Source organism: Mirounga leonina, unplaced genomic scaffold (genome assembly GCF_011800145.1).
Source record: "Mirounga leonina isolate KUSES-001 unplaced genomic scaffold, KU_Mleo_1.0 Mir_180, whole genome shotgun sequence".
Lineage (NCBI taxonomy): Eukaryota > Metazoa > Chordata > Mammalia > Carnivora > Phocidae > Mirounga > Mirounga leonina.
The window spans coordinates 18,461,456-18,477,122 of NW_023270469.1; the positions used below are offsets into that span (position 1 = coordinate 18,461,456).

General features: G+C 43.2%; 1 protein-coding gene across 1 annotated transcript in view; it reads left to right on the plus strand.

Annotated features, from left to right (window-relative positions):
* The window catches only part of KCTD19 (potassium channel tetramerization domain containing 19), a 29,889-nt gene that overhangs the window by 2,525 nt on the left and 11,697 nt on the right, over window positions 1-15,667 (plus strand). The window contains exons 2-4 of the mRNA XM_035024992.1: window positions 2,085-2,381; window positions 13,813-13,963; window positions 14,743-14,934. Of these exons, the coding sequence (XP_034880883.1) occupies window positions 2,085-2,381; window positions 13,813-13,963; window positions 14,743-14,934 (640 nt within the window). The remainder of the gene's footprint in view (window positions 1-2,084; window positions 2,382-13,812; window positions 13,964-14,742; window positions 14,935-15,667) is intronic.

Below are 15,667 nucleotides of genomic sequence, written 5' to 3' on the forward strand. Positions count from 1 at the left end.
ATGGAATCGTGTAATATGTGGCTTTTGTGTCTGGCTTCTTTCATTTAGCATAGAGAAATGTGTTTTTAGATTTTTTACTCCCTTTTAAATTTGTTCATCTTTTTTTTTTTAAGATTTTATTTATTTATTTGATAGAGACACAGCGAGAGAGGGAATACAAGCAGGGGAGAGTGGGAGAGGGAGAAGCAGGCTTCCCGCCGAGCAGGGAGCCCGATGTGGGACTCAATCCCAGAACCCTGGGATCATGACCTGAGCCGAAGGCAGACGCTTAACGACTGAGCCACCCAGGCGCCCCTGATTGTTCATCTTTTTATTATTATTTTTATTATTGAGTTGTAAGAGTTATTTATGTAGTCTAAATACAAGTTCTTTATCAGATATGTGATCTGCAAATCTTGATGGTGTCCTTTGGAGCACAAAAATTTGCAATTTTGATGAAGTTTTATTTGCTTATTTGTTTCACTTGTGCTTTTTGTATCTTATCTAAGAAGGCATTACCTAATCCAAGATCATGAGGATTTTGTGTTTTCTTCTAAGGGTTTTATAGTTTTAGCTCTTATTTTTAGGTTTGTCCCATTTGGTGTTAATTTCTATGTATGGTGTGAGGTAGGGGTCTAACTTTTTTTTTTTTTTTTGCATTTGGATGTCCAGCTGTCCCAGCACCAGTTTTTGAAAAGGCTATTCTTTATCCATTGGATTGCCTTGGCTCCCTTGTCAAATTCAATTAACCATAAATGTCAAGGTTTATTTCTGGACTCTCAATGGTATTCCACTTATCCATATGTTTTCCTTATACAATAGCACACTATCTTGACTACTATAGCTTTTTAGTAAGTTTTGAAAGTGGGAAGTGTGAATCATCAAATTTTGTTCTTGGGGCGCCTGGGTGGCTCAGTCACTTAAGTGTCTGACTTTTCATTTCAGCTCAGGTTATGATCTCATGGGTCATGGAATCAAGTCCCACCTTGGGCTCTGAGCTCAGCAGGGAGTCTGCTTGAGATTCTCTCCCTCTGCCCCTCCCCTCACTCTCCCAAATTAATTAATTAATCTTTTAAAAAAATTTTTTGTTCTCCTTTTTCAAGAGTTGGAGGGTTTTTTTGTTTGTTTGATTGTTTTTACTATTCCCTTTTATTTCCATATGAACTTTAACATCAGTTTGTCAATTTTTTTAAAAGATTTTATTTATTTATTTGTGAGTGAGAGAGAACACAGACCATGAGTGGGGGGAGGGGCAGAGGGAGAGGGTGAAGCAGACCCTCCACTGAGCAGGTAGCCCGATGAGGGGCTCGATTCCAGGACCCTGGGATCATGACCCAAGCTGAAGGCAGACGCTAACTGACTGAGCCACCCAGGCACCCCCAGCTTGTCAATTTTTGCCAAAAAAAAAAAAAAGGCAGCTGGAATTTTCATAGGGACTGTGTTCAATCTGTAGATCTGGAGAGTATTACAGTCTTAACAGTATTAAGTCTTCTGATTGGTAAACATGAGATGTTTTTCCATTTACTTAAGTCTTTAAAATTTCTTTCAACTATGTTTTGAACTTTTCAGAGTACAAGTATTACCTTTCTTTTGTTAAATTTATTCCTAAATATTTTGTTCTTTTTGATACTATTGGAATAGAATTGTTTTCTGAATCTCATTTTTGGATTGTTCATTGCTTGTGTATTAACATCCCAATTGAGGGGCGCCTGGGTGGCTCAGTCAGTTAAGCATCTGACTCTTGATTTTAGCTCAGTTCATGATCTCAGGGTTGAGAGATCAAGCCCCTCAATAGGCTTTGTGCCGCGTGTGGAGCTTGCTTGACATTCTCTCTCTCCCTCTGTCCACCCCACCCCCACTCTTGTGTTCTCTCTCTCTCCCTCTCAAATAAATACATAAATAAAATTTAAAAATAAAAATACAATTGATACATATCTTTCACCCTTACTAAACTCATTTCTAATAATTTCCTAGTGAATTCCTTGGGATTTTCTATATGCAAGATCACATCATCTGCAAATAGAGATAATCTTACTTCTTCCTTTCCAAGATGGATGCTTTTTATTTCTTTTTCTCGCATAGCTCTGTTTTTATTCCCCTTTTAGGAGGAGCCTGGCATGCCTCATGAATCAGCAGAGGATTTGTTTCATTTCAACGTTGGGGGCTGGCATTTCTCAGTTCCCAGAAGCAAACTCGCTCAGTTTCCAGACTCCCTGCTGTGGAAAGAGGCTTCAGCCTTGACCTCCTTGGAAAGCCAGAGGCTATTCATCGACAGAGACGGTTCCACATTTAGGCATGTGCACTATTACCTCTACACTTCCAAACTCTCCTTCTCCAGTTGTGCAGAATTGAACTTACTCTATGAGCAAGCGCTGGGTTTGCAGCTGATGCCTTTGTTGCAGGTAAGATACTCTTGTCTTCCAGGAGTGATCAGTAACATAGGCCTCATATCAATCACTACGTGTTGTGTCCTTTCATATATTGGTTGCTGAGATGACCCTCTTAATGGGGAAGTGTGATGAATGAGTTAGAGTAATCAATAAACTGAATAAAGGATTTCATCCTGACTCTGCCTTACCTATACCAGTAGCCACCACAGCCCCGGGATAGGACTTAACCAACTGCTGAGTTGGTTCCTTGACTCTTGGAAATCCTATTTTAACATTCTTCTTGAATCTTAACTTTTCTTCAAACGACAGAAACCATTTCTATGGCTTATCTTAAGTAGCTTATTCTTAGTTTTTGGACAATGATTTTTTTTAACCTAGAAAAGCTAAATGTTATGACTAGAAAGGACCATTGGGCCATGCTCCATATTAATCCCACTGTCTGGACAAAATGTTGTTTACTGGATCCATCTCCATAAGCACTGACCCAACAAGTCACAGTTCAGCTCAGTGTACTACCAGCTGTGCTTCCTGAACACCTCTTAGAAGAAAATTGAGGTAGATCATGCATATTTGGGTCATATAGGAATGAGAACATTTTACACTAAGTGTTTTGTTTTGTTTTGTTTTTTAGACAGATGAACTCTTTTTTTTTTTAAGATTTTATTTATTTATTTGACAGAGAGGGACACAGCGAGAGAGGGAACCCAAGCAGGGGGAGAGGGAGAGGGAGAAGCAGGCTTCCCGCGGAGCAGGGAGCCTGACACGGGGCTCGATCCCGGGTCACTGGGATCATGACCCGAGCCAAAGGCAGATGCCCAACAACTGAGCCACCCAGGCACCCCTACACTGAGTGTTTTTGTAGATAATCCTTACTAAATAATTTAATGCTTTTTCTTAAAAGTTATTATATATTTGGAAATCAAAACCCTAAAAAAAACCCTTAACATATTCCAACACAAGTTGTTGTAGTATTCTTTTTATTTTTTTTAAGGCTATCCACCTGAAATAAATTTTTTTTTTTAAGATTTTATTTATTAATTTGACAGAGAGGGACACAGCGAGAGAGGGAACACAAGCAAGGGGAGTGGGAGAGGGAGAAGCAGGCCTCCCGCTGAGCAGGGAGCCTGATGCGGGGCTCAATCCCAGGACCCTGGGATCATGACCTGAGCCGAAGGCAGACGCTTAGCCGACTGAGCCACCCAGGCGCCCAAAATAAAATCGGTTTTAACTACGTCTGGAATGGAGCGCTAGAATTGATTACAAGTGGCTTCAAAATTACTTACACGGCCTGGCGTGTCAAGATTGCTGATGACTCTGTGCCAAAGCTCCATTATTGTGGGGAAGGAGGGAGTCACTTGTTCATTGCAGAAAATCAAGGAGATCGAGGCAATTTTTTGAAGAACCATTTTAAAGAACACAAGCCAGCTATACAAACAGTTTATAAAGCCCTTTAATTCCTTTCCTATCCTCACTTTCCAAATTGAAACAAAATCTATCTGGGAAGCAACTTCAGTATAGGAGGTAGCAACTCAGAGGCCAATGAGTGGGTCCAATTCCAAAGTCCCAAGTTGTGTGAGCAGTAGAAGTATTTGAAGAATCATGTGGATCTGCCTCCCTAAAGATACAGTAGAACAAGTGCTTATGTTTTGGAAATAGTGTTTTCAAAGAAATAAACACTTAGGCTGGTCTAATTGAAGTGATGTTTATTCTGTGAAGCAGAGTGTAAATACAGCTGGAGAATCAGTAGCCATCTCAAACAAATCAACAGCCTCACACATTTCCATCACTTTCCCCACTGCTAAGTCCTGTCCAAAAATCATTATTAGCCATCAGGGAAATGCAAATGGAAACCATAATGAGATATCACTTCACACACACTAGGATGTCTATCATCAAAAGGACAGGCAATGACAGGTGTTGGCAAGGATGTGGAGAAATTGGAACCCTCACCCACTGCTGATGGGAATGTAAATTTGTAAGCTTCTTTGGAAAACAGTCTGGCAGTTCCTCAAAAAGTTAGAGTTACCATGTGACCCAGTTAATTCCACTTCTAAGTATATACCCAAGAAAAATTAAAACTTATGTCCACACAAAAACTTGTAAACAAATGTTCAAAGCAGCATTATTCATAGTAGCCAAAAAGTAGAAACAATCCTTATGTTCATCAGCTGATGAATAAACAAACAAAATGGATATCCATACAATGGAATATTATTTGTCAATAAAAAGGAATGAAGTACTGATACATGTAACAACACGGATGAACTTCAAAACATTTTGCTAAGTGAAAGAAGCCAGACACAGAGGACCATATATTGTATGATTCAATTTATATAAAATGTGCATAATAGGTGAAGTTCTAGAGACAGAAGGTAGATTAGTTGTTGCCTAGAGCTGAGGTACAGGGTGGGAAGGATAGGGTGGGCAGGATTGGCAATGACTGTTAATGGGTACAGAGTAACTTTTTAGGATGTTGAAAGAGATTGTGATGATGGTTGCACAACTCTGTGAACATACTAAAAACCATTGAACTGTACAATTTAAATAGGAGATTTTATCATTCATATTATATATAATACGAATGCATTTCACATTAAATATATTTCAATAAAACTATAAAAAAATCATTGACTTCTGTCTTAATATTAGAACAGGAGTCATCAAACTATAGCCTATGGATGAAATCCAGCTTACTACCTTTTTTGTACAACCTGTTAGCTAGGAATGGTTTTTACAGGGATGCCTCAGTGGCTCAGTCCATTAAGCATCTGCCTTTGGCTCAGGTCATGATCCTAGGGTCCTGGGATTGAGTGCCGCATGGGCTCCTTGCTCAGCAGGGAGCCTGCTTCTCCCTCTGCCTACCACTCCCCCTGCTTCTGCCCCCCCTCCGACAAATAAATAAATAAAATCTTTAAAAAAAAAGAAAAGAAAATTATCTGAAATTCAAATTTCAGTGCCCATTAAGTTTTATTGGAACACAGTCATGCTCATTTGTTTATATATTGTTTATAGCTGCTCTTGAGCTATAATACAGAGTTGAATAGTTGCAACAGGGACCATATTCTCAAAGCCTAAAATATTTACTATCCACACTTTTACAGAAAAAAATTTGCCAGGGTACCTGGGTGGCAGCTCAATGCGTGAGGCACCTGACTCTTGATCTCAGCTCAGGTTTTGATCTCAAGGTCATGAGTTCAAGCCCCGCAATGCGTCAACCCCTGGCCTACACTCTAGTGGGGCACAGGAAAAGCAGGAAGACCAGTTAGGAGGCTCCTATACCATCCAGGTAAAATATAGTGGTAGTTTGGCCTAATGTGGTAATAGTGGAGTTAGAATGTTCAAATTCTGTATATGTCTCGATGATAGAACTGACAGGGTTTGCTAATGAATTATTGGTATGAATTGTTGGTAGGGTAAGAGAGAATAGATAACTCCTTTGTATCCTGAGCAGTAAGGGGAATGGTGGATTCCAAGGGATGTGCAGGTTTAGGCGGAGAAATCAGGAGTTGGGATTTGAATGTGTTAAGTTTGAGAGGCAAGAAAAGGGTATTTATTAAACATTCAAGTGGCAATGGTGAAAAGGCAGCAGGATGTATAAGGTCTGGAATTCATGGGAGCAATCTGATCTAGAGGTATAAATTTGGGAGTCATCAAAGCTGATATGTAAATCTATGAGCCTGGATGTTCACAGAGAAAAAACAGAGTAGTCATTCCAGGTCTGTACATTAACGTTTTAGGGTATATTAGAACTTTCTGTGTAATTTGGGAAATCCTCTTTGCCTAAATGTAAACTGCTTCAAGCCTCTTACAAGCTATCAGCCTGGTTGAGAGTGAGTTGCTACTGCAGTGTGAAATTTCTCTTCAGGGTCACTCACAAGGGTTCAAGGTTTTTGGCAGACTGTCGATTCCCTTTTACTTGTCCCTTGAAGACCACTGAGGACTTAGTATGACAATGCATGCTACTTGTGTTTCCTTTTCCATTGCCTTCTGGGACTTCTAAATTTAGAAACTTAAATTATTCTGCCTATGAGCATTCTGCTACCAGCAAGCAACCCAAATACACCTGCATTCCTTGTGCTCAAGGGAGCCAGGGAGTTTTTATGTTGAAGACACAAATGATGCTTTTAAGAAAACAGACCAGTAATGGGTCTCACATTTCCTATTACTCATGATGTGAAGACAGATTACCAGTGTGATCTTGGAAAGGAAGATTAGATAAACAGTAGATACTCATCCCAACAGCATAGCTTGTCTGTGATATACGGGTAAGTGGACAACCCCTGACATAGCGTCTGCTTGCTCTGGCTCCTCTCCCAAGACACACACACCTACGTGCGCGCGTGGGCACTCACACACACATACACTTTGAAGTTCAGCCATGTCCCTAAGCACCCCAAATGCCTTCTCTTCACACCTTTTAACTTGCTATTTCTTCTTTCTAAAATGATCCCCCTTTAAGATTTACCCTAAGTATGATCCAAGGGAAGCCTAGCCTGACATTTCCAGGCAGCGTTTTTGTTTCTCTGCTCTCAGAGTTAATTCCTGTCACCTATCAATGCTATTCTGTTTGGATCAGGTATTCATATATCTTTCTCCTTCACTAGCCTGTATTCTTTTCATGTTTGCATTCCTAGCCTCTCACAGTACCAGCCTGTTTAATAAACATCCACTGAGAGAACATTGAATGATGAACCCAGGATGACCTATGAAGGTTGAATCTACTTCTGCAGGGCCAAGAAACTGGAGGTGGCAGTGGGAGGGGCAGGTTTGAGATCCTGATAGCTGTATCTTATTTGGCTTCTTTGGTTGATTGCAGCTGTTCTACACATCCTTTTGATCTACTAGCCTCACTTCCTTGAGCTTCAGATTGATGTTAGCCTTCCTTGTTTTTACAAGGCAGTTGGAGATTTGCAAGCTCCTTCCAAGCTCCTTTCAACAGCCCACATCAGAGCATAAGGCATCTCTGAGCACTGGTTCTGCTTTGGAAAACCTCCGTTAAGTCCCAGAGCTCTTCTACTAGTACATTTGTCAGCCGTCTTTTGGTGACCATACCTACACACATACACAATTGCCCCCATGTCATTAGTCTTACACTGCTTCTGACTGACATATTTTTTCGCTACTATCTAGGCCAAAAGTAACATTAATTATCCTTGTGTTAGTAACTAGCCATCTGAATTCGGGTCTATATTTCCCTAAAGAAATCTTCCCTCTAATAATTTTCTGGGAAGGGGCGCCTGGGTGGCTCAGTTGGTTAAGCGACTGCCTTCGGCTCGGGTCATGATCCTGGAGTCCCTGGATCGAGTCCCACATCGGGCTCCCTGCTCGGCGGGGAGTCTGCTTCTCCCTCTGACCCTCCCCCCTCTCATGTGCTCTCTCTCTCATTCTCTCTCTCAAATAAATAAATAAAATCTTTAAAAAATAAATAAATAATTTTTTGGGTCATAGCATGTGAATAGTAAAAGTCATAACAGCATCATAAAAGTCTGTTCAGGCACATAGAAGTGGAATTGAAGTCCATAGAGACCAGCCATATACTCTGTGGCAACTTCAGTCAACAAAGCCAAAGGACAGCTGGAAACTAGGCTCTCTGAAATTCTCTTCACTAATTCATTACCTCATTCATTCTATGAAAATGTGTTGAGGGGCGCCTGGGTGGCTCAGTCAGCTGCGCATCTGACTTCGGCTCAGGTCATGATCTCTGGGTCCTGGGATCGAGCCCCACATTGGGCTCCCAGCTCAACAGGGAATCTGCTTCTCCCTCTCCCTCTGCCCCTCCCCCCGCTCGTGCTCTCTCTCTCTCAAATAAATAAATAAAATCCTTAAAAAAATGTATTGAGATCCCACAGGAACTGTTGTGGATGCTGCAAATATAGCAGAAAACAAAACAGGCAAGATCCTCATGGTTTTGGAGGTTATATCTACTAGGGGAGACTAGCAGATGGTAAATAAATAAGTAGGTGTTATTGAGAACAATAAAGCAAAGTGAGGGGGTTAGGGAATGTGTTCTTTGGATTCATATAGTACCTAAATGGCTTCCCATGAGTAGAAGGTCTTGTGTTTCTAGAAGTCAGAGCAAGGATTGACTGAGAGAGTTTAGAAAACAACCTAATTAAGGCTTCTGGGCCTAGTGCATGACTTGACTGGCAGGAACTGTGATCTTTTGGGATTTATTTGTATGTTTTTCTTTTTTAAGATTTGTCAAACATACCTTTCTTGGGGGTGCCTGGGTGGCTCAGCCGTTAAGCATCTGCCTTCGGCTCAGGTCATGATCCTGGGGTCCCGGGATCGAGTCCCACGTCGGGCTCCCTGCTCAGCAGGGAGTCTGCTTCTCCCTCTGCCTCTCACTCCGCCTGCTTGTGTGTACTCTCTCTCTCTCTGACAAATAAATAAATAAAATCTTTAAAAAACAAAAACATACCTTTCTTGGAGAGAATGGTACAGCTCACACTTCACATTTGTAGAAGTAGCAAGAAATGGAGATTTCATTTCTACAAAATAGATCATTCTCCCATCAGCTAGTATATCTCTAAACTAGTTGGACTGTCACACCCACCCACCCCACAGGGTATACCCGGGTATCAAACAGCACCTCCAAAAAGGGAGTAGGCCCTTCCTCAAACAGGTTGTTTTCCCAGGCAGGGATTTCCCTCCCTCAATACATCCCTTCCACAATGCCCAATTTAGAGTTGTTCAAGGGCACTGTTGTTTCCTCCACTGGGACAGAATTTCAGGATTTGAATCTGCAAGTGAAATAAATGGCAATTTCAAGTTCTTCTGATGCAGTCAGCTTAGCATGGGTTTCACATGGTCTGCTGTCTCTTGTAGGCTCTCCCTAGTGTTACTCTCATTTCTTTCTACTTCACCCAACATGTTATGATCCATCATCTATCAGACCCAAGTTGAGACCTTTTGTCCTGTCATTCTGTCTCCCTCTCCTCCTTCACATCCTTGTCCCTCTCTCTAGTAGATCTTCCCTCTGGACTTTAGGTCCCAAGTTGGAATCACTGCCTTCACTGCCCTCTGAACTCTCTGGGCTCTGCCCATTGTAATCCTGTGCTGGCTTTTCCTATGGCTTTGGATCCTCAGCATCTTTCTTGGTTTTTGTGAATACAGGCTACTTCTCTGCCAGCTCATTTTGGGCTTCCTCATGTCTCATTTTGCTTTTCTTTCCAGAGGACTCAGTTTTCTATCTCTTCTTTTACATGCATTCTTTCATTTAACACAGCAATTCTGATAATTTATTACACATTAGGTTCTAGACTAGAAGCTGGGGATGCATCCAGCCAGTCCTTCCTCCCAAAGCCTGAAAGGACAGGCCTGAAACCAAGCCAGGGACCCAGAGAGAGAAGTTTGGAGGGGTCTGTGGGAACAAAAGAGAATCACCCATTCTAGCTAGGGGAGGCTTCAGGCTTTTTAGACAGAGAAGGGAGGAGAAAGTGTTCTGGGAAGAGGAAATTGCATATACAAAGTTAAGGAGGCATTACAATGTCTTTGGAGCTTTATGGAGTTTAGTGTTACTGATGATGGGATGCAGACAGAAAGAATGGTAGGAGATGAAGCTGAAAAGATAGTTTGGAACTGGGCGCCTGGGTGGCTCAGTTGGTTAAGCGACTGCCTTCGGCTCAGGTTATGATCCTGGAGTCCCTGGATCGAGTCCCGCATCGGGCTCCCTGCTCAGCAGGGAGCCTGCTTCTGCCTCTGACCCTCCCCCCTCTCATGTGCTCTCTCTCTCTCTCATTCTCTCTCTCTCAAATAAATAAATAAAATCTTTAAAAAAAAAAAAAGATAGTTTGGAACTGACCACTAAGAGGAAGGAAATTAACATTTATATTATTTTCTTTAATCCTTACAACAACATCTTCCAGATTTTCCTATCTCCAGTTTGCATGTGAGGAGCCTGAGGCTTCTAGAGGTTAAGTGACAGATGGGAGTCAACTGGTAAGAGCAATGGTTAAGAGCATGGACCCTAGACTTCTGGGTTCCATTCCTAGCGTCTCCACTTATTTGGGCACTGAGTACTTTTTCCCTTCTTGGGCCTTGTTTCCCATTTGCTAAAAGGGAGTGATAATAGTAAAGCCTACTTGGGCGCCTGGGTGGCTCAGTCGGTGAGCGTCTGCCTTCGGCTCAGGTCACGATCCCGGGGTCCTGGAATCGAGTCCCGCGTCGGGCTCCTTGCTCGGCGGGAGGCCTGCTTCTCCCTCTCCCACTCCCCCTGCTTGTGTTCCTGCTCTCGCTGTATCTCTCTATGTCAAATAAATAAATAAAATCTTAAAAAAAAAAAAAATAGTAAAGCCTACTTGGTATGTGGGGGATGGGGGACATTAGGAGGATTCAGTTTAAAAATGCTTGGGTTGCAGGGCGCCTGGGTGGCTCAGTTGGTTGAGCGACTGCCTTCGGCTCAGGTCATGATCCCAGAGTCCTGGGATCGAGTCCCACATCGGGCTCCCGGCTCGGCAGGAAGCCTGCTTCTCCCTCTCCCACTCCCCCTGCTTGTGTTTCTGCTCTCGCTGTCTCTGTCTCTGTCAAATAAATAAATAAAATCTTTAAAAAAAAAAAAAAATGCTTGGGTTGCAGTGTCTGGCTGGCTCAGTCAGTAGAATGTGCAACTTTTGTTCTTGGGGTTGTGAGTTTGAGCCCCATGTTGGGTGTAGAGATTACTTAAAAGTAAAATCTTAAAAAAAAAAAAGTGCCTGGGCAATAAATGTCAGCTCTTAAGTGACCAAGATTCAAAGCCCAGTCTGTCTGAGTTCAAGTCCGTTGTGCTTTTTGTGTATATCCTGCTGCCTCCACTGATTGTGGAGGACCTTGCATGCAATGCCAAGGAGAATTTGGATGTCCTATAAGTAGTGGGGAGCACTGAAGTTTTTTAAGATGGAGAGTGGTTTGGACTCATTTGCATGTTTGAAAGATCACTGTAGGGAGAGGGCCTGGGGATGAGAGGACCAGGACTGGGGGAGGGGAAAGAAGGAAGAGGGTAGAGCAGAGAGCAGGGCATGGAGTCTTAGGGCTTGCTGGCTGACTGGGTGGAGATGGTGTGACTATCAGTCAAGTCACAGTCCCTGCTTTAAATCCTTCAATGTCGGGTGCCTGGGTGGCTCAGCTGGTTAAGCGACTGCCTTCAGCTCAGGTCATGATCCCAGGGTCCTGGGATTGAGTCCCGCATCAGGCTCCCTGCTCTGCGGGGAGCCTGCTTCTCCCTCTCCCACTCCCCCTGCTTGTGTTCCCTCTCTCGCTGTGTCTCTCTCTGTCAAATAAATAAATTAAATCTTTAAAAAAAAATAATAAATCCTTCAATGTCTTCTCTTAACCAGGGGATATATCAATCTCCTCAGCCCAGCTTACAGAGCGCTTCACTCTCTGGCTCTTGTTTACTGCTCTAGATTCATCTCCCTCACTCCCCCAACCTCCATACACCTTTTTTTTTTTTTTTTAAGATTTTATTTATTTATTTGAGAGAGAGAGAGATTGGGAGAACTGAGAGGGAGAGGGAGAGGAAGAAGCGGACTCCTTGCTGAGCAGAGAGCCCAACATGGGGCTCAATCCCAGGACCTCGAGATCATGACCCAAGCTGAAGGCAGACGCTTAACCAACTGAGCCACCCAGGCGCCCCAACCTCCACACACCTTAACACTACAATCAAGGCACAGAGGCAGGTGGCTCAGTATATATTTCTGCCTACCATCCTCCCACCTGTCCTGTCCTTCCTGTGCAGTCACTGTTTTTTTTATTCCACTTAGTACAAATACTGTCACATTATAATATAATTTATTATTATTATCATTATTATTATTACCACCTTCATCATCATTATCATCTCATTTGAATTCAGTAATCCTGCTCACCCACTGATGCAGAACCTGTTCCAGTTTCTCTGTTACCTTCCTGGCACCTCATTTTTATTTCTCTTTGCCTGAGGCCAACTACTCCCTCATACAGAAACCCATCTTTCACCAGTTTCCCTCCTCAGGATAGCTGACAGCTTGACACAGAATCTAAAGTTGTGTGCAATCCTGAGCAAAGAGGGACAAGAAAGCTTACATTTCCTTCCAACGCTGTGGAAAGAAATTCTAGGGTTCCTGGAGCTCCTGAAACTTCAGTAATGTTGCTGGCTTTTAATCTCAATATATGTAAATTGTTGTTTTTCTTGTCTTTTCTCAGCTTTCCAAGCTGAGAGCTCCTTGAGCCCAGGCACAGTATCTGTGGCCCTGATGATACACAAGCATTTCTCAAATGAATGAATGACAGACTCTCTTCTGGTGTTTCACACACACACTGTTCCTCCCTCCCATTACTCAGTGCTCCCGGAAAGCACTCCCCATGACCCTGACATTTTCCAGTCCTTCCACAAGTCCACCAGTCACCCAAAGTGAGGAAGGTTCTCCCATTTCTAGTCCCCTCCTTTTACAGACCTTATGCAGTTATGTGGGTGCAGTTTACAGCCATAGCCACCAGAAGGCACTTTCCAAGCTCAGGCTTCCTATGAGCCGCTTCGCAAGAGCTTCACCTGTGTAGTTCAGCTTAGAAGCAGGTTCTTTTATTAGTTTCATATTGAACCTAAGGTATTTTGTTGATTTTGAGGCTCCTAGAGAAAAAAAAGTTGTCATATGGTGCCTTTCAAAGACTACTTCTCTAGCTATCTCCAGAAATTTCTTGGGAAAATACTATTTTCTTCTAGAGTAGGGACAGGAAAAATGGGCTTGCTGTTATGATAATCTGCCCCCTATACAGGACTTTAAAGGGAGAATGGGTCCTTGAGTGATGGGCAACACCAGGCCACCTTCTGCTTTGAGCTTCAGCCCTGCCTACCTGGCGTGCTCCAGCTTATGTACCCACGCCTGGTCACCTGCTCCTTCAAGTGGAGGAGCTCTGGATGTGGAAGACTGCCTGAGCAAGTCCCAAATCCTTTAACCTCAATTGCTTCATCAGTAAAATGGGAATGCAGACATTTACGACATCTATCTCACAGAGTTGTGTTAGGGTAAATGAGCAAATGTATATGAAAGTGCTTTGAAAAATGTGGTACCCTGTGCCACGTCCAATTCCCTGCTTAGATCACATTCCAGGGTTAGGATGAACACAAACAATAAGCAGATCACAGCAGTTATACAAATTGTTGAGGGGAAATGGTAGAAAATCTCTAGTTTTTAATGATGAAATATAAATTACTCTTTAGCTTATGTAAGATAAATTTCTATTAATCAGCATAAAATTATAACCCAAAGATTGTTTCAAAAATCAGAAGATAGTTATTGAAATTTTGAATATCAGCATATCATCTTGTAGACCTAAATTTTTATATTTTCGTGTGATTGACTAAATTTATTTCAAAAACCTTTACCAAAGTAAGTCACATGCTATTTTTCCTGGTATTTTGCCCAAGAACTAATCGATAATTATGCGATTTAGAATTTTCCAGGCAGTAATTTTCTGTATGTAACAGACTCTAGATAATCTGAAGGAAGGGAAACACCACCTACGTGTACGGCCTGCAGACATACCTGTTGCTGAGAGAGCATCTTTGAACTACTGGCGAACATGGAAGTGTATCAGCAAACCCTCAGAATTTCCTATAAAAAGCCCCGCCTTCACAGGTATACCCACTGGCTGACCCTTCCTATAGCCCACACCAGCTTCCCTTCTCCTCACCCTAACAGAAGTGGCTTCCTCCAGAGAGTACTCTGATTGCTGAACTAGTTTTGGATGATCTCTGTACCTCTCCATCATCTTCTTTGATCTTGTACCCTGCCACATGCCCTCTCCAAGGCTGCTTATCCACTGGAACTAAACACCCTTTTCCACGTTCATTCCTCTGCATATTTGGGCAAGGCTGGGCTGGGCTGTATTCTGCCCCCTCCTCGTAGTCAGAGAATTCTACCAACCTTTCAAGTCACCTCTAACTACCACACAAGAAGTGTCTCCAAATGATCACCGTCTGATGGGTGACTTACAGTATAGATTGGCCTATCTGAGATACCAAAACAGCCATTCATGATTATTGATGGGTTTTGAGCTTCCAAGAGAGTCAAAAGCATCCATTTTATCTGTGGGTCACAATGGTTGGTTTGATCAGTTAGAAAAAACCAGATAGGTAACAAGTATGAATTTAATGACTTTGAGTACATAAGCAAAACTCTTACAACACGTCCTACTGCCCTTCATTGTAGGAAAAATAGATTTCCGTGTCCTTCTCCCCACCATACTCCTGCGTTTGCGGTTAGGGTTACATCTAGAGAGGGGGGGATGGGGAAAGGAGGGACCTGGCAGGGACCATCTCTGGGGTGATCTCCCCAGCTTCCCCTAGGACCCTGGGATCAGTGAGAACCCCTGGCCTCTGAGAGGTGGTAATGCCACTCTGCACATTCTCTTCCAGGCCTACATGATAAGGCACCTTTGGGACTCATGGACACACCACTGTTAGACACGGAAGAGGAAGTGCATTACTGTTTTCTGCCCCTAGACCTAGTGGCCAAGTATCCAAGCCTGGTGACTGAAGACAATCTGCTGTGGCTGGCTGAGACTGTGGCCCTAATCGAGTGCGAGTGCAGCGAGTTCCGTTTCATTGGTGATTGCTCTATCCTGGGGGTGGGGGGGTGGCTGATAGGGCCCATCCACCCCTACCCATCCCACATCCCATGGAGGCTCAGCTTGGTGCTTAGGGCCTCAGGAGCTTCCTTGGGCTGAAGTGGTGGAAGCATGACAGAGCCTTCTGGAAGGCAAGCAGATTCCCAGCTTTAGACTCCCACAGACCTCAGAGCTATTTTATTCCCTGTTCATTTGGGGATGGCCTGGGTGTAAAGGGGCACTGGAAGCTGCCTGCAGTGATCAGGGGCCACAGGAGTTGGTGTGAAGGGCAAGGCCCTGAGCTGGGCTCAAAAGCCAGCTACTCTCTAGCTTGCCTTTATATATCCACCTGGGTGGTCTCCCAGCCTCAGTTCCTGTCAGCATAAAATGAGGAAAGAGCGTTTCCTATTCCTATTCCTTTGTTTCAAAGAATGGTCCCTACCTGCTCTCATATCCACTAAATCCAGAACAAAAGAGAAGGAGGGTGTATGGTGAAAGGTTCCCCCAAATCATTGTAAAATTGTCTGCTTGAGCTAGTGGCCTAAGGAGGGAGATCTTCAACCCTGGACAGAGACAACCTCTTTCCCCCCACCACCCTAGGACATGCTCTGGTCAGGGTGTGAACTGAGTGAGCTCTTTGATTCCAAGATGCTGTTGCCACCTAGATGAATAGGGCAGGAAACACCCAAACTGTACTGGGGCCCAAATGCCTGGAACCCCAGCCATTCCTTATA